Below are 24,583 nucleotides of genomic sequence, written 5' to 3'. Positions count from 1 at the left end.
CCTCAATGTCAACGAAATAGCCAATTGTGCTTTTTTAGGCCTGTTTTTTCCCACATGAAGGTTTTGACTGTCAGAAGGACTTCCTATTGGTGGAGATGATCTCCATCTTGCTAGTTCCAGAAGTAGGTTCCCTCATTAGTTGGTGTTCCATGGCCCATGGACAGGTCCATCAGTGGCAACTGTCATCCCTGTGGCAACACCCCAGAAGCACCATGTCCCAACATGGCCCTCCCTGATAGTCAAGAACTCAACGCTGAGAACTAGTTCTCCCAATCGAAGTCATCTCTCTTCAAATGTGTCCTGTTATCGAGATGCCCATTCCCTACACATTACAATCTCATTAATGACCACCATTAGAGGGGGTGATGATATGGCCTCCCAAGTTCTGGCCCTCTGATTGGGCAGATAGCTGTCATTTGGCCAGTGGAAGCAAAATGTAGTCTACGGCTCCTACAGCAGGACCTCAAATTCTAGCAAGAACTTCAGCCCAAGCATCTGCTCCTAGCCTCCAGGGTGGAATCAACTAAAATCAAAGGGTAGAATTTGAAAGATGATTCTGATACTGAGCTCTGTTAAATTCAGCAGAAGGTAAAGACAAATTCTGCAGAAACACTGACATTGTTTCTCTTGGGTATTCACTGATCTCTTGCTGAGAATCCAGCACAGACACCAGAAGTTAATTTGATTGTTATTCATAAAGAATAGGAGGTGTAGATTGCTGCCCATGTTTGTAAGTGGAGCAATGATGTTTGTATGAAAAGTCCTTCAGAGGTCACTGCCAACCATAGTACTTTCATCTCAAAGTCAGGACATTATTTATTTGGAAACCCAGCATGACAAGCTTGAGAGAATGATCCAGTTGGACATGCAAGTGCAGTACTGAGGGAGCTCCGTAGTATCAGCAGATCAGTAATGAGGGAGTGCTGCACTGTTGTAGGTTGAGTACTGAGGGAGTGCTGCACTGTTGGACGGGTTGTACTAAGGGAGTGCTGCACTGTTGGAAGGAGTGTACTGAGGGAGTGCTGCACTCTCAAATGGTCAGCACTGACAGATCATGATGAAGGGTCAAGCCTGAAATATTGACTGTATTACTTCTCAGATGCTGCCTGAACTGCTGTGTTTTTTCCGAGTGCAACACTTTATGAACACTGAGAGGTCATCGCAGGTCAGAGGGTCAGTCTGATGGATTGCCACGCTTTTGGAGTGCACTGCTGAAGAGGTGAAATTGATGAAGTGTTGCACTGACAATAGCCTGTATTGTCAGGGGGACTGTACTGTCAGTGGTGGCACTGTCAGGAGTACTACATTAACTGAATTGCTGGCATCTTGGGTGGACATAAAGGAATTTTGTACTGAGGCATCATATCAAAGGAGATCAGCAGAGTTTTTTTTGTTGAATCAATTTTTCTAATTAACCTGATCAGAGATGTTATTACACAGATCTGGAATAGGTAGGACATGAATTTGAGCTTCCCAGTCCAGGGGTAGGGACACTATCGGTGTGCCATAAGATGACCCTTTTGTGTCCAGAACAAAATTAACAGCAGTAAAACTGAATGAGTGATCGTTTATCATATTGCTGCTTTTGGTTGGCTGCCATGTTTCCTACAATACCAAAATGATAACCTCACAACTTCTTCACTGGCTGCAAAATGGGATGTTTTTGGATGGCGGAAGGTACTATCGAAATGAAAGTCACTTTCACAGTAAATTAGAAACGTACTGGAGCTGTGCTTTGTAAAACAAACTGAGCGAAGCAGGGCCAAGCAAGGGGTTATATAGAGAGTGCTGTACTTTAGTTGAAAAGTTCACCATACTTTTTAAAACACCATCCCGGTGTGCCCTGTGTTGGCTGTGAACATTGAGCCTGGAGAAGTTGTGTGACAGGCGAGTCGGTGACGAGCTGTAGGGTTGGCTAAATCCAAGCTGGGAACGCCCTGTCGTTCCAAGCTCCTCCCGGGAAAACTCGGGCTTCATTAAAGCCACGGCTCCGCGGTAACTAGGATTCTGGCTGGGATGGGCGATTCAGTGGATCAGCGGTGGGTTCCTTTGAGTGATGGGAACAGCATCCCAATCCTGGGGTTGGGCACCTGCTCCCTGGATAAGGTGAGGAAGAAGTAAGGTCTGGGTGGTGGGAGAAGCTTGTCGTTTTATACTTTCCGGTCATTTCAGACTGTTGGGCCCCGAGTGCAGGGCGATATGCGGCCCATAAACGCCTCTGTTCATTGGAGGAAATTACAGCGGGGAATAGAAACTGTACAGAAATCCCTGGGTTAACATTAGTACTGTCTGACCAAATGAAACTGGATTCTCGCTTCACCTAGAACTTAACTGAGATCTTCACGTTCTCAGAAAGAACATTTTCAAAAAGTTGTCATGTAGCAATTCTGAAAGGAATGCAGTGGCCAGAGGCCACCCTTTCATTAGAGAGCGAGAGGCAACCGGTTGTGGTTTAACCTGACGATCACCAGGTGAGGGTTGATGTTGAGAAAGTGAGGTGTTTGTGGTAACATCAGACAGTGTGAGAATTGATCTCATGCCGTTGATATCCCATTGTATTGTATCAGTTGTCCAGCCAACTGCACTAACCAACCCTTAAAAGCAACTTCAGTTGTGAAGGTGGACAGGGTTACTTCTGAAGAGAGGCATAAACAGAGACTTGGGATCTGGAACACCGTGAGGGATAAAATATGGACCTGAACCCCTAATTACATTTTAGAAGGGCAGGTATTTGAGAGTTTGAAAGTTGCAGAGAAGATGATGCAAACGAAGAATTTGAAATACAGAAGGGCATTGCAGGTTGGGGCACCAATCCTAACTTGATGTTGTTCTCACATTATTCTGACTTGGAGACCCTGTGCTCTACAGGCAGGTGTTATGGCTGGCTCATGAAAGAGCTTCTTGTAGTTGAAGTAAGTGTTGGAGAGGAAGGATCAGTCAGAAGTCATGCTCCTGAGTTGTCATCTACTGCATGTGTATTGGATGTGTTTGGAAGAGTGGATACCAGGTGAAAACATGATGATACTCACTTCTGGTGACCTTCACAGCCAACTAGCTCAAAGGGATCCCAACATCAACAGGAGGTGGCACTTAGAGCTTCCAAGGGAGTGAGGTAGAGAGGAAACTAGAAGCATAGGAAACAGAACCAGAAGTCAACTCTTCAAACCTGCTCCCCCATTTAATACGATCATTTTTGATAATCTATCTCAGTACCTGTTCCTGTTTTTCCCCGTATTCTAATTGGAGAACTAATTGCTGGGAAAACATTTAGAAGGAATGGGCGTCTTTCTCGTGAGCCTGTTAAATATTACCATCCTGTTTGAATGTGCAGGTTTTGCAATTCATCCAGGTATTTAAACAGCAATTTTTCATTTCCAGGATCAATCTTGACATTATGAAGTTATCCCATGAAGTCTACACAAGGTATAAATGTATAACAGAGAGAGAAATTACTGGAAAAGCTCAGCAGGTTTGGCAGCATCTGTGAGGAGAAATCAGAATGGCCCTTCCTCAAAACAGATGGTAGCTTGGACAATGTTGGTTTTTATGCAGAAGGTAGGGTTGGAAAGGGAGCAGGGTAAGGAGTAACTAATAGGTGGAGGTAGAGCCGTATGAGAGAGAACAGTTGGACCGACAAAGGAGTAGATAATGATCAGGCTGGGAGATGAATAGCAACTAATGGGGATTGTTTGTCGCTAACAGTGGATTGTCACAATAGCAGATGATATAATAACAAGGCCTGATGTGTGGGGCTAGGGGCAAGGACATGGGCCAGCTCAAGCCCTAAAGTTGTTGAACTCAGTTATTGAGTCCAGAAAGCTGTAGAGTTTGCAAACGGAAAATGAGGTGCTCTTTCAGCTTGCAATGAGCTTCACTGGAGCACTGCAGCAAGTCTGAAGAGTCTTGAAGAAGGGTCACACCCGAAACATTACTTCCCAACCTCCTTATGCTGCCTGGCTTGCTGTGTTCTTCCAGCTCCTATCTGTCTATGTTGAGACAGATGTTGGCCAGGGAACATGATGGTGTGTTGAATTGGCAGGCAACTGGAAGCTCAGGGGCATTTTTGTGGACAGAACGTAGGTGTTCTGTGAAGCATTCACCCAGCCTCTAGTTCATTTCCCCAATGTAGGGAAGCACATTGTGAGCAGCAAATACAATAGACTACATTGAATACAAGTAAAGCTCTGCTTCACGTGGATGGTGTGTGTTTCGGCCCTTGGATACTGAGGAGAGAGGAAGTAAATGGACAGGTGTTACACCTGGAACAGAGTCTTATTGTAAAGACTCTATTTCATTCTCCTAGTTTCTCTTTCACAATTGTTCTAATGAGGCTAGCGTTAACAAGGGAGCCTCTGAAATATCAGTTTTCTTCTTCAACTAAGGACTCCCCAGCACTGTAATTGACATGCCCCTCAGCTGGGTCCAACCCATATCCTGTACTTCAGCCCTCACCTCCTCTTTTCCCTGCCTTAACAGCGAGAGGGTTCCCCTTGTCCTTACTGACCACCCACCATCATCAACATGCATAGGATCATGATCCACCTTCAACAGGATGTCACCACCAGACACACATTCCCCTGCCCTCCCTTTTCAGCCTTCTATAGGGACCATTCCCTCTGGAAACCCTGGTCCACTCCTCTTTCACTCCCAACACCCACTCCACAGTCCCATGGTAACTTTCCCTGCAACTGCAAAAGATACAACTAGTTGGTTTACTTCTTCTCTCCTCAGTATTCATTGGCCCAAACACACCTTCCAGGTGAAGTAGCACTTTGTCTGCACTTCACACAATCTAGTCTACTGCATTTGCTGCTCACAATGTTATTTCCTTTACTTTGGGGAAGCGAAGCGTAGACTTGATGACTGCTTCGCAGAACACCTATGTTCTGCCCATGAGAAAGACCCTGAGCTTCCAGTTGCCTGCCATGTCAACACATGATCATGTTCCCTGGCCAACATCTCTCTCAGGCTTGCTGCAGTGCTCCAGTGATCTCAGTGCAAATTGGAAGCAAAGCACCTCATTTTCTGCTTGGGAACTTCACAGCTTTCTGGATTCAATATCGAGTTTAACAACCTTAGGGCTTGAGCAGTCCTGTGTCCTTACCCCTACTCCCCATGCACCAGGCTTGTTCTCGCAGCATCTGCTGTTACATACAACCTATTGTCATCCACGAACAATTCCCATCAGTAGCTATTCCCATTAGTGGTGGCAAGGATCTGTTTTGAGGCCACTGCTTTAGATTAGATTACTTACAATGTGGAAACAGGCCCTTCGGCCCAACAAGTCCACATTGACCCGCCCGAAGCGCAACCTACCCATACCCCTTACCTAACACTACGGGCAATTTAGCATGGCCAATTCACCTGACCCGCACATCTTTGGATTGTGGGAGGAAACTGGAGCACCCGGAGGAAACCCACGCAGACACGGGGAGAATGTGCAAACTCCACACAGTCAGTCGTCTGAAGCGGGATTTGAACCCAGGTCCCTGGTGCTGTGAGGCAGCAGTGCTAACTACTATGCCACCGTGCCGCCCTAATGACTGCTGTTTGTCATTTTTATAAATGACCTAGATGAGGGCATACAAGGCTGTGTTAATAACATTAGTTATGACACTAAGGTCGGTGGAGTTGCAGATAATGCTGAAGGATGTTGCAGGTTACAGAGGGACATAGATAAGCTGCAGAACTAGGCTGAGAGGTGGCAAATGGAGTTTAATGCGGAAAAGTGTGAGGTGATTCACTTTGGATGGAGTAACAGGAATGCAGAGTACTGGGATAATAATAAAATTTTTGGTGTAGAAGAGCAGAGAGATCTTAGTGTCCATGTAGATAGATCCCTGGAAGTTGCCACCTAGCTTGATAGAGTTGTTAGGAAGGCATACAGTGTGTGTTAGCTTTTATTGGTAGAGAGATTGAGTTTCGGAGCCATGAGGAGAAAGTGAGGTCTGCAGATGCTGGAGATCAGAGCTGAAAATGTGTTGCTGGAAAAGCGCAGCAGGTCAGGCAGCATCCAAGGAACAGGAGATTCGACGTTTCGGGCATAAGCCCTTCTTCTCTTCTGTTCCTTGGATGCTGCCTGACATGCTGCGCTTTTCCAGCAACACATTTTCAGCTCGTTTCGGAGCCATGAGGCAGCTGTACAATACTCTGGTGCGGCCACACTTGGAGTTCTGGTCACTGCATTATAGGAAGGATGTGGAAGCTTTGGAAAGGGTGCAGAAGAGATTTACTAGGATGTTGCCTGGTATGGAGGGAAGGTCTTATGAGGAAAGGTTGAGGGACCTGAGGCTGTTTTTGTTAGAGAGAAGAAGGTTGAGAATTGAATTGCGACATATAAGATAATCAGAGAGTTAAATAGAATAGACAGTGAGAGCCTTTTTCCTTGGATGGCGATGGCTAGCATGAGGGGACATAGCTTTAAATTGAGGGGTGATAGATATAGGCCAGATGTCAGACGTAGTTTCTTTACTCAGAGGATAGTAGAGGTGGGGAATGCACTGCTTGCAACTGTAATACACTCGCCAACTTTAAGGGAATTTAAATGGTCATTGAATAAACATATGGATGAAAATGGAATAATATAGGATAAATGGTTTCAGATTGGTTCCACAGGTTGGTGCAATATCGAGGGCCGAATGGCCTGTACTGCGCTGTAATGTGCTATGTTCTGTTCATTCTCCTAGCCTGATGATTATCTACTCTCTTGCCCAACTGTTCTTCTTTCTCATAGGGCAATATCTTCACCATCATTTACTTCTTACCCCTTACCCTCTCCCCTTGCTCTCTCTCCTGCATTAAGGGTCTGCTGTTTAGTTAGGTGATCTGGCTTAGACAGTATCTGCTTTCTGTGCTGAAACTGGGAAAGAGGTGAATAGAAATGAAACAGGGGTCCTACCCTTCCCATAAGTCAACAAAACTCGAGATAATGGATGTCCAGAAATGGGGACAAAGCCTACCTGGCAAATGGAGTCTCAGCAGGGTGGATGTGTGTCTCTGTATATTTTGAGTCTAGCCTTGATAGATGGCTTGTTTTAACAGCCTATTAAAGGTGAGACGGTGAAAGCTGTGAAGGCTGGTATTGAAATTGGATACCGTCACTTTGATGGAGCCTTCATGTACGGCAACGAGGATGAAGTTGGCGAAGCCATTCGGGCAAAGATCGCTGATGGGACAGTGAAGCGGGAAGACATCTTTTACACAAGCAAGGTATGAAGTGTGAATTATCTTCTCTTCCTAAAGTATCATTGTTTATGTTATTGAAAGGAAATGACCAGAGAGGGGAAGAGGTAGGAAATGCAATAGAGGGAGATTGTGTTTTATCCCAGATTTGTACTGAATATAAATTTCACCATCTGCCATGAGAGAGACTGGTAGAAGGAAGTGAGCTAAAGAACTGGAACATTAGGGAGGTATGATGGGGCAAATGAATCTGAGGTAAGGATAGAGACAAGAGATCCAAGAAAAGAGAACTGGAAAAAGAATGAAGGAGAGAAAAGAGGAATGGGAAGGATGTAGAAAAGATTGGCAAAACATATGTGGAGAGTAGAGTGGGAGGGAAGTAGGAGAGATTTGGGTGAAGCATAGATATTTAATGTAATTTCACATTGAATTGGTAATGATATGTTTTGAGCATAATATGCAGTGGTGAGTAGATACAGAAAAAGTTTTAATCCTGGGTAGAATTTTAAGGAATATGTTCAATCAATGGATCTTTTCCTACTTATATTTGGGGAGGGTTTAGAAGTGGGAATACACTGTTTAACTCACCAAACCTCCTCTGATTCAATCACCACCTGTCTGATCTATGCCCCCACTTCATTTGCACACCAGAACTGAATCTTCATCAAAATCCTTATTTTTAAAAAATATTCAATCTCAATCATGAAAAGGCTTAGTATCCAATCTTGTGAAGACAGAGAGAACTCCCGATTTCTGCTATTGTGTTAGAACTTCTTCGCTTCTCTCCTCTTTCCTCTTTTGAACATACTGATTCTTGCTTGGATACAATTACAAATCATAGGACAAAAAGTGGCTATTTAATCCATGAAACCCCTACCTGGTTCTCTCTAATGTAATCTGTGTAAATCTTAAAGATCACATTGTGCCTGCTTTTTTTTGAAAGAACTAGTCAGTTTGTCCCACTTCTCTGCTCTTTTCCTATGGCCATTCTATTTCAGTGCATGCCAGATCAGGACAACTTGCAGTAATCTCTTTTCCCTCTTGTTCCCTCTGATTCTTTTGTCAAGTGGGAGAAAGTGAGGACAGCAGATGCTGGAGATGGCAGTCAAAAGGTGTGGTGCTGGAAAAGCACAACCAGTCAGACAGCATCTGAGGAGCAGGAGAGTCGATGATGAAGAGCTTATGCTTGAAACGTCAACTCTCCTTCTCCTCAGATGCTGCTTGACCTGCTGTACTTTTCCAGCACCACACTTTTTGACTTCTTTTGCCAAGTACCTTTTAAACGTGGGAAATTCTCTGGTTACCAAGGTGTTTATCCCTGACATTTTTTCTTCTTTGCTCTTCCAAGTTTAATGAATTTTAATGTTTCAATCAATTATTGCCTTGACCATCTACTCTAAGAAAACTCCTTTAAGTTTTATTCTTTAATTATCTGGCCAGAACTGGTCACAATATTCTTGCTAGGGCCTACCCAGTGTTTTAAAAATACTTTATATATCTTGTTTGTAGCAATGTTATTATAAAGCCAAGGACCCCACATCACTTTTTAACAGTCTTCTCAATTTGACTTGACACCTTCAAAGATCTGTGTACTTATTCTCCAAGATGATTGTTCCTGTGCCCTTTCAAAATTAGACCTTTTACTTATCATCGTCTCTTACTATTTGCGATAATACTGTGGCTTTAAGAGGGGTATTTTGTCCAGTATTGTTTTTTGAGGTTTTAAGACAGAGGTGACAAACTGTCTATTTGGATCCAATAATGTAAACAGCTTAAGAGGCCTTGGGTTTTTTTTCATCATAACAGTAGAAGCAGCCTGAATGGGTGAAGTCAAGCTCCCCAGAGCCAGGACTATCGTAGTATTGCTAGACTATTAATCCAAGTTTTAGTTTCTCAGTAGCAGTTGCTGGGGTCTTGAAGCTAGGTTTGGAAGCTGCAGTAGATCTTTCCCTGCTATTCTTTCTGTGTCCATTTTCTCTTGATGTTATTTCCTGTATTCCTGATGAAGGGCTTCTGCCCGAAATGCTGATTTTACTGCTCCTCGGATGCTGCCTGAACTGCTGTGCTTTTCCAGCACCCCTCTAATCTAAACTCTGGTTTCCAGCATCTGCAGTCATTTCCTGGACTGGAAAATTGCATGTGAGACAACCTATTTACTGAATTTGCCTTTGCCAAGCGTGTGTTTATGGGATGCTACCATATTAGAACACTTACTGTTCAGTAGTTTAGTAATATATTTTTGTCAAGTTTTCCAATAGAGTCAATTTATTCCAATTTCTTCTTTCTTTTTGCTGTATTTCACCTGAAGTGTATGAATAAAATGTGTTGCCCTTCAAGGCTGAGAATTTGACCAATCAAATTGCATCTGGAATGCAATGCCTGGCATTTACCTTTAAAATAACTTAAGGTCCAGGCTATTTTCTTTGTATATTTTGAGGGGTTTGGTCTAGTTTATAACACATGCTTCACACCATTTTCCAAATGTTTCAGCCATGTATTCTGCTTATTACATGTAATTGGCAGACATTTTAAAATGTTTCCCTGTCTACCAGAGTCCAGGTCATTAATTTGATGTGAAGAACAGCAGCAATCTCTGCTCTGCCTCTACTTTTGAAAAAACACTACTCTCCCATTCTGAAACACAGCTGTTCAATGCAAATCTGCTTTCTGCCCTTTGGCCAACTGCATAACTGTACACTATAGATCCTTTAACCCTATCCAGTCAGATAATGTTTTGTTTAGTTTTAAATGTCTTTTCAAAATCCAAATGCACGTTAACTGCAATCCATCCAGTTTCATTCCTTTGTTGAGACTTTGTAGCGAGTGATGCAACTGAGTGGCTTGTTCGGCCGTTCCAGAGAGCAGTTGAGTGTTAATCACATAACTGTGGGTCTGGATAACATGTCAGTTAGGCCAGTTGAAGATGGCAGATTTTCTTCCCTGACAGATAGACATGAGCCAGATAGGTTTTTCGACAAGTGACAATGATCTCATGGTCATCAGTAGATTCTTGATTCTGTATATTTCTGTGGCTGTGGCGGGATTTGAACTCAAAACGTTAGCTGATTTCTTGGATTAATAGTCTAGCAATACTACGACTAGGCCATCACCTCCCTTTTAAGCATGATTTGTTAAGTTCAATTATTTATTGAGGTGTAACATGGAAAAATTGCTCCATACTTTTGTAATAGCATTGGTTATTGTTAATGATTTTGGTACATAAGATTGTTATATTACTTCTTGTGTTTTTATAATTTGTAAAAAAAATTTTCCTTCAATTAAAAAAGAGGCAACAAGAGGTAATTAATGGTACTGCATGCTCCAAATAGAAAAACATGTTCAAATGGGAAGCATTCAAGGATATTAAAAGGTAGTAAGGATGGAATTGCTAGACTATTAATCCAAGAAATCAGGTAATGTTTTGAGTTCAAATCCCTCCACAGCCATAGAAATATACGGAATCAAGAATCTACTGTTGACCATGAAATCATTGTCACTTGTCGAAAAACTCATTTGGCTCACGTCTATCCATCAGGGAAGAAAATCTGCCATCTTCACCTGGCCTAGCCGACATGTGACTCCAGACTCACAGTTATGTGATTGACACTCAACTGCTCTCTGGAACGGCCTAGCAAGCCACTCAGTTGTATCATTCGCTACAAAGTCTCAACAAAGGAATGCAAGTGGACAGACATCCAGCACTGCAAAAGACAATAATGGAAACTGCCCTGTCAACCCCGTAGAATCCTGCTCACCAAACTGCAAGAGCTGTCTCACAAATTGGTGAAGCAACAGCCCGATATAGTCATACTTTTGGAGTCATACTTTACAGGCAATGTCCCAAACACCACCATCACCATCCCTGGATATGTCCTGTACAAACAGCAGGGCAGACCCTGCAGAGGTAGCAGCATGCTGGTGTACAGTTAGGAGGGAGTTGCTCTGGGATTCTTCAACATTGGCTCCATGCCCATGAAGTCTCATGGCTTCAGGTTAACATGGGCAAGGAAACATCCTGCTGACTACCAGGTACCATCTTCCCTCAGCTGATATGTTGGTCCTCCTTCATGTTGAACAACACCTGGAGGAAGCAGTGAGGATGGCAACAGTACAAAGGTACACTGTGTCCATCAATAAGAGTGACTCAGCAGCAGCACTACTGATTGAGCTGGTCGGGTGCAAAAGGACATAGCTGCTAGACTTGGGTCTGCAGCAGGTGGTGAGGGAACTAACAAGAGGGAAAATATACTTATCAATCTGCCAGCTGCAGATGCATCTGTCCATGAAAGCATCGGTAAGAGCAACCAGTGCACAGTCCTTCTGAAGGTGAAGTCCCACCTTCACATTGAGAATAACCTCCATCATGTTGCGTAGTACTATCACCATGCTAAATGGGGCAGACTTCAAACTCAGGGATGGAACAGTCCTCGCTTTTGCCTTCAAACAAATCCAGCACCTTAAGACTGGCATCCATTAGGCATTGTGGGGCATCAACAGCAGCAGAATCGTACTCCTACACAATTTGCAACCTCATGGCCCAGTATATGCCCCATTCAGCCATTACATCAGCCAGGGGATCAACCATGGTTAAATGGAAAGCGCAGGAGGGCATGCCAGGAGCAGCACCAGGCTTACGCAAAAATGAGGTGTCAACCTGGGGAAGCTACCAAACAGGATTACTTGTGTGTCAAACAGCATAAGCAGCTGATAGAGCTAAGTGATCCAACAATGGATCAGATCTAAGTTCTGCAGTCTTGCCACATCCAGTCATGAATTGTGGTGGACAATTAAACAACTCACTGGATGACAAGTCTCCATAAATATCTCCATCCTCAATGATGGAAGAGCTCAGCATATCAATACAAAAGAGAAGGCTGAAGCATTTGCAGCATTTTCAGCCAGAAGTGATATCAAGCAACAGTTGGAGACACTGGATACTGTGAAGATAATGGGCCCTGAAAACATTACAGCAATAGTAATGTACTGAAGACATGTACTCCAGAACTTGCCAATTCCTTAGCCAAACACCTCCAGTACAGCTGCAATACTGGTATTTACCCAACAATATGAAAAATTGCCCACAAAAAGCAGGACAAAATTCAATCCAGTCAATTACCATACCATCAGTCTCTTCTTGATCATCAGCAAAGCGATGGAACGTATCATCAGCAGTACTGTCAAGCAGCATCTGTTCAGCAATGACCTGCTGAGGGACACCTTGTGTGGGTTCTGCCACAGTCAGTCAGCACCTGACCTCATTACAACCTTGGTTCAAACATGGACAAAAGAACTGAATTCCAGAGGTGACGTGAGAGTGACAGCCCTTGACATCAAGGCTTCATTCGACAGAGTGTGGCATCAAGGAGCCCTAGAAAAATTGTAATCACTGAGTATGAGGGGACAAGCTCTCTGGAAATTTGTCAAAGATCCTTAGGCAGCACATTGCAAACCCACAACCACTTCCATTTCGAAGGGCAAGGGCATCAGATGCATGGAATACCACCATCTGCAAGTTCTGGGTGGCATATGGCTCAGTGGTTAACACTGCTTACTCAGAGTGCCAGGTTTGATTCCAGCCTCTAGCATCTGTCTGTGTGGAGTTTGCAAAATGTCCCCATGTCTACATGAGTTTCTTCCAGGTGCTCTGGTTTCCTCCCACAGTCCAAAGACTTACAGGTTAGGTGAATTGGCCATGCTAAAATTGACATTTCTGGTAAAAGCCCTTCATCAGGAATCAGGCTTTTGCCCAAAACGTTGATTTTTTTCCTGCTCCTTGGATGCTGTCTGACCTGCCATACTTTTCCAACACCACTCTAATCTTGACTCTAATCTCCAGCATCTGCAGTACCCACCTCTTCCATGCTAAAATTGCCCACAGTGTTCAGGAAAGAGTAGGTTAGGTGCATTAGCCAGTGGTAAATATAGAGTTGTAGGGTAGGGGAATGAGTCTGGGTGGGATACTCTTCGAAGGGCCAGTGTAGACTTGTTGGGCTGAATGGCCTGTTTCTGCACTGTAGGGATTCTATGATTCCCCTCCAAGCCACTCACCATCCTGTCTTGGAAATATATTGCCGTTCCTTCACTGTTGCTGGGTCAAAATCCTGGAATTCCCTCCCTGACAGTACCGTGGGTCAACACCCAGCAGGTGGACTGCAGTGGTTCCAGAAGCTGACTAACACCTTCTCAAGAGCAACTTCAGATGGTCAATAAATGCTGGTCAGCCAACGATGTCCACATCCCATGAATGAATCATCAGGAAGAAGACCTCTTCTCAACACAAAATGCATGATGACCTTATGGTGGTGGTGGTGGTGTGTTCCAGTTCAGAGTCTGCATTGCTGTGGCAAATAACATGTCTGTGTTGTAGCCTGGAGCGCTGGATAGTAAAGGAGGTGCTACAACATTCTTTCTATCACACGGCTGACCATGAATCTCTTCTCACCTTTCTCCCTGCCATCACTGTGTTTGGGAAGTGTTTGCAGGTTGATAATCAAATGGTTTTGGCTGCATTTTCAATTTGCCTTCCTGTCCATTCGGCTCTGAAGTGAGACTTGGCCTGGAGCTCGGGGACAGAGATGCTTCCCACTTCACAATGAGTTGCGGATGTGAAACTTTTCAGCTGTGACTAACTGGGACAAGATAGTAAACTGTAATAAGGGGAAGACATCAATTCATGGTACAACAGAAGACTTTTAACCAGCAATGCACAGTTTGCTTGGGATTGGATATGATATCCAACACAGGAACAGGCTATTTGGTCCAACCAGCCCATGCTGTATTTATCCTTCACTTCCTTTCCTCATCCTAATTCCTCATCCTAATCTTCTGTTTTCCTTCCTTATTTCCTTGTCTAATTTGCGGTCTTGGCATTTAGCCAAATATGTTTACCATTAGAAACAGCCTGATTTGCTTCATGGTGAAAAGTAGAATATTGTGAATCACAAGAATCGGAAATATAAACAGAAGATTCTGGAAGTACCCAACAGTCTGTCAGAATCTGTGGGGCATATGAGTTAATGCGTGAACGTCCCACAGAAATGGGAAAAATTGGAGATGGAATGAGTTTTAAGGAAGGACTGGGTGGGGCATGGACAAAAATAGGAAGACAGGCCAGATTGAATGACAGAGGAGTTAGTTTTACACAGCCAAAGAGAATGGCAATCGGGGAGGAAAACAAACAGATATGCTGAGAGCAGCTGTTGTTACCGTCTGAAAAGGAAAATGATGGCAAAGGCAAATCATTCCAAGAATTAATCACAATAGGGTCAATGTTTAGGATCTGAAATTATTGAACTCCATATTAAGTCCAGAGGCTATAAAATCACTGATGTCCCTGAACCTGATCTTTACTAGGGCAGTGCAGCAGACTGAGTGCAGAGACTTCAGTGTGAGAGTAAGATAAAGAATTAAAATGACAGGTCACTGGAAGGTTGAGGTCATGATTGCAAACAGAATGCAGTTGTCCACAAACAATCATAGAGACCTACAGCCCAGGAAAAAAGCCCTCAAAAACCACCACTTGACTCTTAAAACCCCATTTTCCAGCACTTGGACCACATGACGTAGAAATGCACATCTAAATACTTACTAAGTATTATGAGAGATTTTGTCTCTTCTAACTTTACAGGCAGTGAGTTCCAGATTCCCACCACCCTCTGGGTGAACATGCTTTCTCTTGTATCCTGTCTAAACCTCCTCCCCTTTAATTTAAATCTATGTCCCCTGGTCATTGGTCCCTCTGCCAAGGGGAAAAGTTTCTTCCTGCCTGCCCTGTTTATGCCCCTCAATTTTGCTACATATCAATGATGTCCCCTATCAGTATCCTCTGCTCTAAGTAAAACAACCTCAGTCTGTCCAATCTGTCTTCATCACAGAAACTCTCCAGCCAGATAACACCCTGGTGAATCTCCTCTGCACCCTGTCCAGTGCAATCATATCCCTCCCGTACTGTGGATTCCAGAACTGCACCCAATATTCCCAACTGTGGTCTAACAAGTATTTTATACAGTTTCAGCATAAGCTCCCTGCCTTGAACTCTGTGCCTTGACTAATAAAGACAAGCATATCATATGCTGCCTTAACCAGTTATCTATTTGTCCTGAGGGACCATGGTCTCTACAATGTCATGGAACCCATCACCAGCAAGCACAGTGGACTAAAATGCAATAGTACGCTCACAATGTACACTCACTGTACACTCACAATAGTACACTCACACTGTACACTCACAATGTACACTCACAATGCTACTTCATTCAGAAGAAATGTTTGGGGCCTTAGGCAGTGAGGAGAAAGAAACTGGAAATGGGTGTTGCATTTCTTTAATTTGCATGGAAGGGCTACTATGACAGGAGCATAAGGATGACTGAAGAGTGGACCAGGAGGGAATGGCACATTTGGAATGTTGAAATACTAAACTTATTTTTGCCATTACCGTTGCTCTGTCTCTCTGGTCAGACTTCTGAAGGGATGTGAAGAGAGACGTCTAGGAGGCTGCTTTTCATTTTATCCCAAGTCTCAGAGCATTGAGGCCTGGGAGAACCCACACCCTGTGTCTTCTTCCACACAGTTTCCCGATTTTCTGTTAACAGAATAAAATCGAGCATTTTCTTCCAAATGGGTTTGCAGAGTCCTGCCTGGAATTTTCTTGCCAGGCTTAACAGCTTAAGTTTGGCTCTGTGTCATCAGCCACTATGTGAGTGCACCAGTCAGTGACAATCCTTAGATTGGGAACTTTTAATCTGGGCTTCTTTCCCTGCCAATCCCATCCTTTCTCCAGCGTTCAATGGATTGGAGCAAAGCAACTGTGCCCCAGCTCAGTAACTGTAACTGGGTCCCTTGACTGAAAAACTTTATTAACTTAGTGTCTTTATGTAGCAGATCAAAACTAGTCAAACAGTCGTGAAAGATCCTGGCCCAGACTAGGCTGTTCAGCTGAACACGAGGCTGCAAGGCAGGCAGCATCAGGTGGTGGAGAAGTCAGACATTTTGGGTATAACCCTTCTTCAGGAATGGAGTTGGGGGTAAGGCGAGTTGCAGATAAAGGTTTGGGGGGAAGGGTTATGGATGGGGAGAGGAGTGGAGTGGTGAGGTGGTGATAGATGAATACAGGTGGTAGGTATGTCCTGATAGGTCGATAGGAGGAATGAATCTGGTTGGTGGCTGGAAGGAAGGGTCGGTCGGAGGGATGGAAGAGAGGAGGTGGGGCCAGAGAGCGAGCCAGGGAATGGGTGTGAAATTGGAGAACACAATGTTGAATTCTCTAAGTTGAAGGTGGAAGATGAGGTGTTGTTCCTCTGATTCACTACAGCAATGGAGGAGGCCGAGGATGGACATGTCAGAGAGGGAGTGAGAAGGGGAATTGAAACAAGTGGTGACTGGGAGGGCAGGCTTGCCCTTACAGGCTCGGCTGAGATGATTAAATTTTCTACAGTGTATAAACGGGCCCTTCAAGCCAACAAGTCCACACCGATCCTCTGACGAGTAACCCTCCCAAACCCATTTTCCTCTGATTAATCCACCTATCATGGCCAAATCACCTGACCTGCACATCTTTGGACTGTGGGAGGAAACTGGAGCAACCAGAGGGGACCCATGCAGACATGGGGAGAATATGCAAACTCCACACACAGTCACCAGAGGCTGGAATTGAACTTGGGTCCCTGGCGCTGTGAGGCAGCAGTGCTAACCACACTGAGCCACCATGCCGCCCATGTGAAATGTGGCCTTAGTTTACGTTTGGCCTCACCAGTGTAGAGAAGACTATGTCAGGAGTAGCTGATATAGTAAACTAGGTTGAAGGAGAGGCAGGTGAACTCTTCTTCTGGAAGGACTGGTGGAGTCGTGGATGGAGATGAGGCAGGGGTGGTGTGCCGGCAGGATTTGCATCTTTTCGGTTGCAGGGGAAGGTACCAGGGTTTCAGAGGTGGTTGGTGGGGATGGTGGCGTGAACCAAGGAGTGGCGAAGGGAGCAGTCCATGTGGAGGGCAGAGAGGGGTGCGGAGGGAAATATGTTCTTGGTGGTGGACATCTGGGATATTTGGGAAAGGAACGTCTCCTCATCAGAACAGATGAAATGGAGTTGCTGCCTGGCTTGCTGTGCTTTTGTAACCTCCTGCTCTTTTATTTTGGATTCCAGCATCTGCAGTTTTTTTGTCTCTAACTATTCAGCTCCCAGTCGCTTGGCCTGAAATCTCCAACTTAGGTTTGAATGTCACGGACCTAGATCCCTCCTACTTGCCTAATTGATTATTCCAATTCTTCTTTTTTAAAATGTATCTTTCACTTGATTCTTCTGTCAGTTCTCTAATCTTAGAAGGCAGCATTTTGAAAGCAAGGTTCACGTTTTCAGGATCTGCACGATACATTATTGAGTTGCCTTCTCCACACTCCTCACTTCCCCACAGCATTACTTGTGCTTCAAGTAAGGAACCTGGTTGCCATACAAACATTTGTGTAGTTGTCAGCCAGCACAGCAGTAGAAACCTACAGTTGTATGTTTTTGGGACAGAGACTGTTATATATTCAGCCAGAGGCATTTAGAATTTGAACCGTACAAGCAGTCAAATATGAATTGTTTATTATCTCTTTCTTGCAGACACTCTGCTGGTACATGTATGTATAGTAGCCTCAAACAGAGAATGCACAGTTCAATTTTCAGTACATTAGTTAGTAGTCTTCGTGTGAAGATCAGGCAGCACAATCTGTCTCTGAAAGACCTAGTTCTACTGTCATGTTGTCTGTCTGTCAGATTCCCTGAAGGACCTTGGAGTGATGATAGTTGGAACAACGAGTTCTTCCTGCTTCTTGATTTGCTGGTAACAACAGTTGGGTGCCTGAATACTTTCTCAGTGTTTGGTCTTTGAGATTACTGGGAATTTTAAAAATGATTCTTGATCCCTCAGTTGAAGAAACTGATGCTTTATATTTTGGCAGCTATCAATTTAACAGCATTGATTAAGAAAGTGCAGCAATTCTCTCAGCTTTGTGTAAAAGTCAAGACAGTAGCAACTGTCCTTTCAAAATAGTGTTCAGGAAGGGTTACATTGTTCAACAGTTACATCTTGAGTTTTGACTCATCAAATTGCTTCTGTGCTTACCTTATCACCAGTTTTCACCAGGACAACAAGTTTTATCAGATCTCTAACCTTGGAACTTACTTTTCTCACATGTTATCTCCTTTCTGTTCTGTATGCATTTCACAGCAATCCCTGACTGAGCATGTGACAATGCCTAGAGAGCTCAGTTACCCTGTCTCCATTCACATGCATGTTCTGGGCCAGAGCTCATTACTTCTACTTCCTTTTTTTTACTCTATTGTTATCCCTCCCTTCATCCAGTTTCCTTTCTTTTTACTACACTTGCGTACTCTATCCTCTAAAACCACATTCTTCAAAACATCTCATCCTCCTTATTTAACCGGATGTAACCCAACAGTAAACCTCTTCTAATAAAAACCCGGCATCTTTCTTCCACCAAACGGATCTTTGAGGCTCAGCTTTTGTTTTGAAAGTTCATCTCTTTAACTTCCAATTTCCATCCTTTGCTCTCTATCACCTGGTCCATCTCTGACACTTCCTTTGCCTTCCCAAACTTTACTGTTTCTATTTCTGAGGACATTACAAACTCACTGACTCCAACAGATATCTGACTACATCTCCTCACACCCTGCTTCTTGGAAGGACTCCATTCCATGTTCCCAGTTTATATCATATCCACCTTCCACTGGGCTACTTCTGTTTTTCTCCTTTCTCTCTCAACCAAGGGTTCTCGCCCCCTCCAATGTGATTGACAGGACAGCTGCATCCAACTCATTTCCCGCACTTCTGCCCTCTCTCCTACCCCCTCCCCCATGCCAAAACAATAGTAGCATTCCCCTTGTCCACACTTTCCATCTGTAGGTTTAAAGGATTTCTGTCATTTTCACCACCAAGTAAAGAGCGATGGTACGTGGTAATCAGCAGGATGTTTCCTTGCCCATGTTGGACCTGGTGCCATGGGATTTCATGGGGTCCACAGTTCCCAGGGCAATTCTCTCTCCTGACTGTGTGTACACCCGCTGTGCTGTCACCTCTGAAGGGACAAGATGGTTATGGTGCTGCCTTGAACAGTATGTAAGGTATGTTCAATGTTTCTTAATCTATCTTAATCCTTATCCATAACTCCATCGAATTTAACTGAATGATAAATAATACCAAAATAGCTTCCCACTGCTGTTTCCACTTCCCTTGAGAAGGTATGGGACAGGCCTTTTGCATCTCCTGTGTGTTGATGTTCCTGTGACGTATATAGCTTACAATATACACTGAGTGTAAGTGACAATCCTAAGTAGGTTGTTAGTGTAATTCTGTACATACTCCATTGCAGAACGTGTATATGTATTGCACCTGTTGCACCTCAACAAAATATTTGACAGCTATTTATTGGTGTATTTCTTAGGCAATGCCTTAACCAATTAGAATGAACTTGTCCAGTTCAAAATTTAAACAAAGCTTGGCAGTTAACTATTAGTCATCATTCATTGCAGAATTCTCCATAGCAATATCTCTACCAATCAGCAATCTCCTCTCATAGTGTATGAGTTGGTTTCCCTTAGCTTTGTATTCTTGCAAATTGTCCTGATGTGTGTGAAACAAAAAGCTTGCAGAAATGTATTTTTTCAGCAATGATCAAATTGGATATTCATCATATTTCAGATGGTTATTAGTTGTGTTCATGTATGGAAACAGAGAAAAATAAATTAATATTTTTTTGGAGCTCTTGTGTGCAGTGGTAGTGTCTCTATTTCTGAGCCAGGAGGCCTGGATTGAATTGTTTCCTGCTCCACAAGTATGGACTAACATCTCTGAGCAAGTTGATTAGAAAGTATTTACAAACTTGATGTTTGAGAAGGATGGTGAATCGCTTGCCTCGAGAAGAGTTCAGTTGAATTTGCTTCTAGACCAAACTATCTTAACCAGATTCATTCTGTTAAGTATGTAACAGTCCAAAGAAGGAAAGCAAGTAGTTTCTTCTGAGCTGAAATTGTGACTCATATCTGCCTTAAACATATGTGTTGTCTCTTTTTCTTTTTTTGCAATACATTTTACTCATATAAAGCATGACTGACCTAAGGACAGTCCAAGTTGGGTGTATCTCTGCTTTAATAACTGAACATTGGAACTGTGCTTGAGTCCCCAGGACAGCATTATAAAAAATTAACACATTTGGCGAATGGTGTTAACAATTACATAAACTGGGTTGGGTGAACAGGCAGTAGAATCTATTAATATATTAACAATGGTATGAAAGCTGGGGGAACTTGAAAGGGTTCAGAAAAGATTTACAAGGATGTTGCTAGGATTAGAAGGTTTGAGCTAGAGGGAGAAGCTGAATAGGCTTAAGCTATTTTCCCTGGAGCATTGGAGGCTGAGGAATGACCATACAGAAGCTTTTAAAATCATGAGGGGCATGGATCGGGTGAATAGCCAAGGTCTTTTCCTTGGGATGGGGGAGTCCAAAAGTAGAGGGCAGAGGTTTAAAATGAGAGGGGAAAGATTTAAAATGGACACAAGGTGTAACCTTTTCATGTAAATCATGGAAATCATGGTCATGTATGGAATGAACTGCCAGAAGAGGTGGTGGAGGCTGATACAATTACAACATTTAAAAGGCATCTAGAGGGGTATATGAATAGGAAGAGTTTAGAAAAATATGGGCTAAACACTGGCAAATAGTACCAGATTAAGTTGGGATATCTGGCCAGTATAGACGAGTTGGAGCGAAGGGTCTGTTTCCACGCTATATGTCTCCATGACCCTATGATAGCCAAACCGTAGAATTTTACAATATAAAGGAAGGCCATTTGACCCATCATGTCTGTACCATCTCCCAAAAGCCTATCCTGAATGTTTTGAATAAAAACTGGCAATATTGTATAGTTTTCTGGTAAAACTAACAACCCTTGTTATGTTTTGACTGTAGTTATGGATGACCTACCTCTCTCCTGCTTTGGTGCGGAAAGGCCTTGAACACACATTGAAAAGCCTGAAGTTGGATTACATTGACCTATACCTTATCCACTGGCCTATGGGGTTAAAGGTAAAATAAAAATGAACCTATGGAAGACGGAGCTTGTAATGCCTGGTGGGTGAGCAGCCTTGTCTGCAATGGTATTAAACAATTGAGAATTACCAATTTCGGTCCTCTGTCTTCACTGAGTCAGCTGAGCTCGATAGGGCCAACATCATCTAGAGATAGTGAGAACTGCAGGTACTGAAAAGTCAAAGTCGATAAAATGTTGAGCTGGCAAAAGTATAGCAGGTCAAGCAACATCAGGACTGATGAAGGGTCCTGCCTGAAACGTCAACCCTCCTACTGTTCTGGTGCTGCTTGATCTGCCGCGCTTTTTCCAGCTCCACATTGTATTGACAAAGTGCATCTACTATCCTTGGTGTTCCTGTGATTAGAATGAAAAATTAACCATTTGTAATATTTAACAATAATCCCAGTGTTCATTTAACCTCTGTGGATCCCATGCTGACCAGTTTCCAGGAGTAGGATCCAAACATGGCTATCCAAAAGCGAAGGGTTGATTTGAATTTAAACGCCAGGTTTGAATTATCATAGACACCGATGTGATTGAAAATTTGTACAGGCCCATTGTTAGCAATCATTCTTTGTTCAGAAAGTATCTACAACTTTGGTATTGGCAGTCTTTCTTGGATTTATTTGGCCTTTTTAAGAACTGATGCATTCGCTATCAGTTAATGAAGTTAGAGAAAAGGGAGATTGTCACCACTATTAGCAGCCAGATAGCAAGAAAACAGATTTATTCCATCTTTCAACTAGAGGTAAAATAAGATCCTGTGTGAGAAAGTGTAATGGATGGTCTTTACTTTTATACAAAACTGTATTGAAAAATTGAACTAATCATACAGTTGTTTGTGTTCTGTGTTCTTTTATCTACCATCTAAAATAAATTGACAACAGAAGCGATATCCGATTCCCAAAATAGCATAGTTAATGTTTGAAAGTTACGAAGCAATTCCTTCTGGAATCTAAGTCTGCTACCCTCTCTCCTCCCTCTATCCCCATGTTTTCCAGAGAGTGTACACACTACTATCATGTGGCAAGGAGGGCGTCTGTCTGTCACCCTTGCAATGCCAGTGTGAGCAGAGTGCATGTCCCTGTGATTAATATCCATCAGATTTCCCGTCTTTGAAGCTCTGGAACATTTTTTCCCCTCATCAAGTTACAAGTCTTTCATCTTTTGTTATTAGTATAACTTATTTGAGTGTGAACATAGGAGATAGTCTGTTTGCGGATGACACCAAAATTGGTGGTCTGGCAGGCAGTGAAGAAGATTACCTCAGACTACAATGTGACATTGATCAGATGGGCCAATGGGCCAAGGAGTTTAATTTAGATAAATGTGAGATGCTGCATTTTGGAAAGGCGAATTAAGGCAAGATTTATACACTTGACGGTAAGGTTCTGGGAAATGTTGCTGAATAAAGGGACCTTGGGATGCAGGTGTACAGTTCTTTGAAAGTGGAGTCACAGGTAAACAGAATGGTGAAGATGGCATTTGGCATGCTTGCTTGCATTGATCAGGCCATCGAGTATAGGAGTTGGAATGTCATGTCTCAGCTCTATAGGACATTGGTGAGGCCACTTACAGAATACGGTGTTCAATTCTGGTCTCCTTGCTATGAACAGATGTTATTAAACTTGAAAGGGTTCAGAAAGGATTTAGAAGGGTGTTGGTAGGGATTGGAGGGTTTGAGCTATAGGCAGAGGCTGAATAGGCTGCGGCTTTCTTTTTCTGTGGAGCTTCAGAGGCTGTGGGAGGGAATATAGAGATTTATAAAGTCATGAAGAGCATGGATAGGGTGAATAGCCACGGTCTTTTTCCCAAGATAAGGGAGTCCAAAACTAGACGGCATATGTTTAAGGTGAGAGGGGAAGGAGTTGAGAGGTACCTGACTTTATCACTGAGGTTGGTGCATGTATGGAATGAGCTGCCAGAGGAAGTGATTGAGGCAGGTATAATTAGAACATTTTAAAAGATGTCTTGATAGGTAAATTAATAGGAAGGATTTAGAGGGATGTGGGCCAAATACTGGCAAACGGGACTAGATCAGTTTAGAATACTTGGTTGACATGGACACTTTGGACTTTAGGGTCTGTTTTCATGCTGTATAACTGTATAGTGCTTTGGCTGTAGTTGGTCTTCAGCTCCCAGTATAACCTGAATGGGGCTCGGTGAATAACCATGGACTTGGCCATTTGGCTGATTGTTTTGTGCCAGTACCAAGATACTCCACCATAAATTTACCATGAAGCACAAAGTGGATACTAACTGCCTCCCTTTCTGTTCCTCTTCTCTGAGTCGTTTGGGGCGATGAGGTTGGTATAAAATCACATGGATATTTAAAAAAATTCTTTCTCTTTTGTTGAACCAGATGTTGAAATATTGAAAATGGAGGGCAGGGCTGTGATGCTAACAGTTGAGCATCATCCAATGAGTCTTTGCCCTCCCAGGCGAGGTCAGAAAATAATATGTCAGGTGGATGAGTGTGTTGGTCAATTAAAGGCTACAGCATGTGATCAAATGTCTAGCAATACACTTACAGATGGCAAACCAGTAACTGGATTTTTAACCATTTTCCAAAGATTGCTTCTCCAATTTCTAAAGATGCACAAGATAATATAAAAATTCGTGCTTTAAAGTAGTTTGTAAAACAGTAATTTCATCGACTTAATATGCATTGCAGTAAAGCTCTCCACACAAGCCTTTTTTCCAGACACTCTGAAGCCCCCCTCAAGTGTAGTAATATCTGGATTACTGCCAGTGCAATGTTCTAGTGAGGATAGGAATAGAAGGATAGAGCAGATGAATGCATGGCTGAGGAGCTGGTGCAGGGAAGAAGGGTTCACATTTTTGGATCATTGGAATCTCTTCTAGGGTAAAAGTGACCTGTATAAGAAGAACAGATTGTACCTGAATTGGAAGGGGACTAATATACTGGGAGGGAGATATGCTACAGCTGTTCGGGAGGATTTAAACCAGTAAGGTAGGACCAGGAAGATAGTGAGGAAAGAGATCAGTCTGAGACAGTGGGAAAGGGAGCAAGTCAAACAGTCAGGGCAGGTAGGAACAAAGCAGAAAACAAGGTAGGACTGATAAATTAAACTGCATTTATTTCAATGCAAAAGCCGTAACAGGGAAGGCAGATTAACTCAGGGCATGGTTAGGAACATGGGACTGGGATATCATAGCAATTACAGAAACATGGCTCAGGGATGGACAGGACTGGCAGCTTAATGTTCCAGGATACAAATGCTACAGGAAGGACAGAAAGAGGGGCAAGAGAAGAGGGAGAGTGGCAATTTTGACAAGGATAGTATTTCAGCTGTG

The 24,583-nt window shown here is 43.2% G+C and overlaps 1 protein-coding gene across 2 annotated transcripts in view; it reads left to right on the top strand.

Annotated features, from left to right (window-relative positions):
* The first annotated feature begins 1,963 nt into the window (after positions 1–1,963).
* Positions 1,964–24,583, top strand: part of LOC132825023 (prostaglandin F synthase 1-like) — a 48,999-nt gene continuing 26,379 nt past the window's right edge. The window contains exons 1-3 of one of the 2 annotated variants that reach the window (XM_060840023.1): positions 1,964–2,106; positions 7,042–7,209; positions 21,145–21,261. In XM_060840023.1, the coding sequence (XP_060696006.1) occupies positions 2,017–2,106; positions 7,042–7,209; positions 21,145–21,261 (375 nt within the window). In that variant the 5' untranslated portion in view covers positions 1,964–2,016. The remainder of the gene's footprint in view (positions 2,107–7,041; positions 7,210–21,144; positions 21,262–24,583) is intronic. The other variant, XM_060840024.1, reaches the window with a different exon arrangement.

Source organism: Hemiscyllium ocellatum, chromosome 19 (genome assembly GCF_020745735.1).
Source record: "Hemiscyllium ocellatum isolate sHemOce1 chromosome 19, sHemOce1.pat.X.cur, whole genome shotgun sequence".
Lineage (NCBI taxonomy): Eukaryota > Metazoa > Chordata > Chondrichthyes > Orectolobiformes > Hemiscylliidae > Hemiscyllium > Hemiscyllium ocellatum.
Note: the sequence above shows the minus strand (reverse complement) of the source record. Positions and strands in the feature narration are given on the sequence as shown.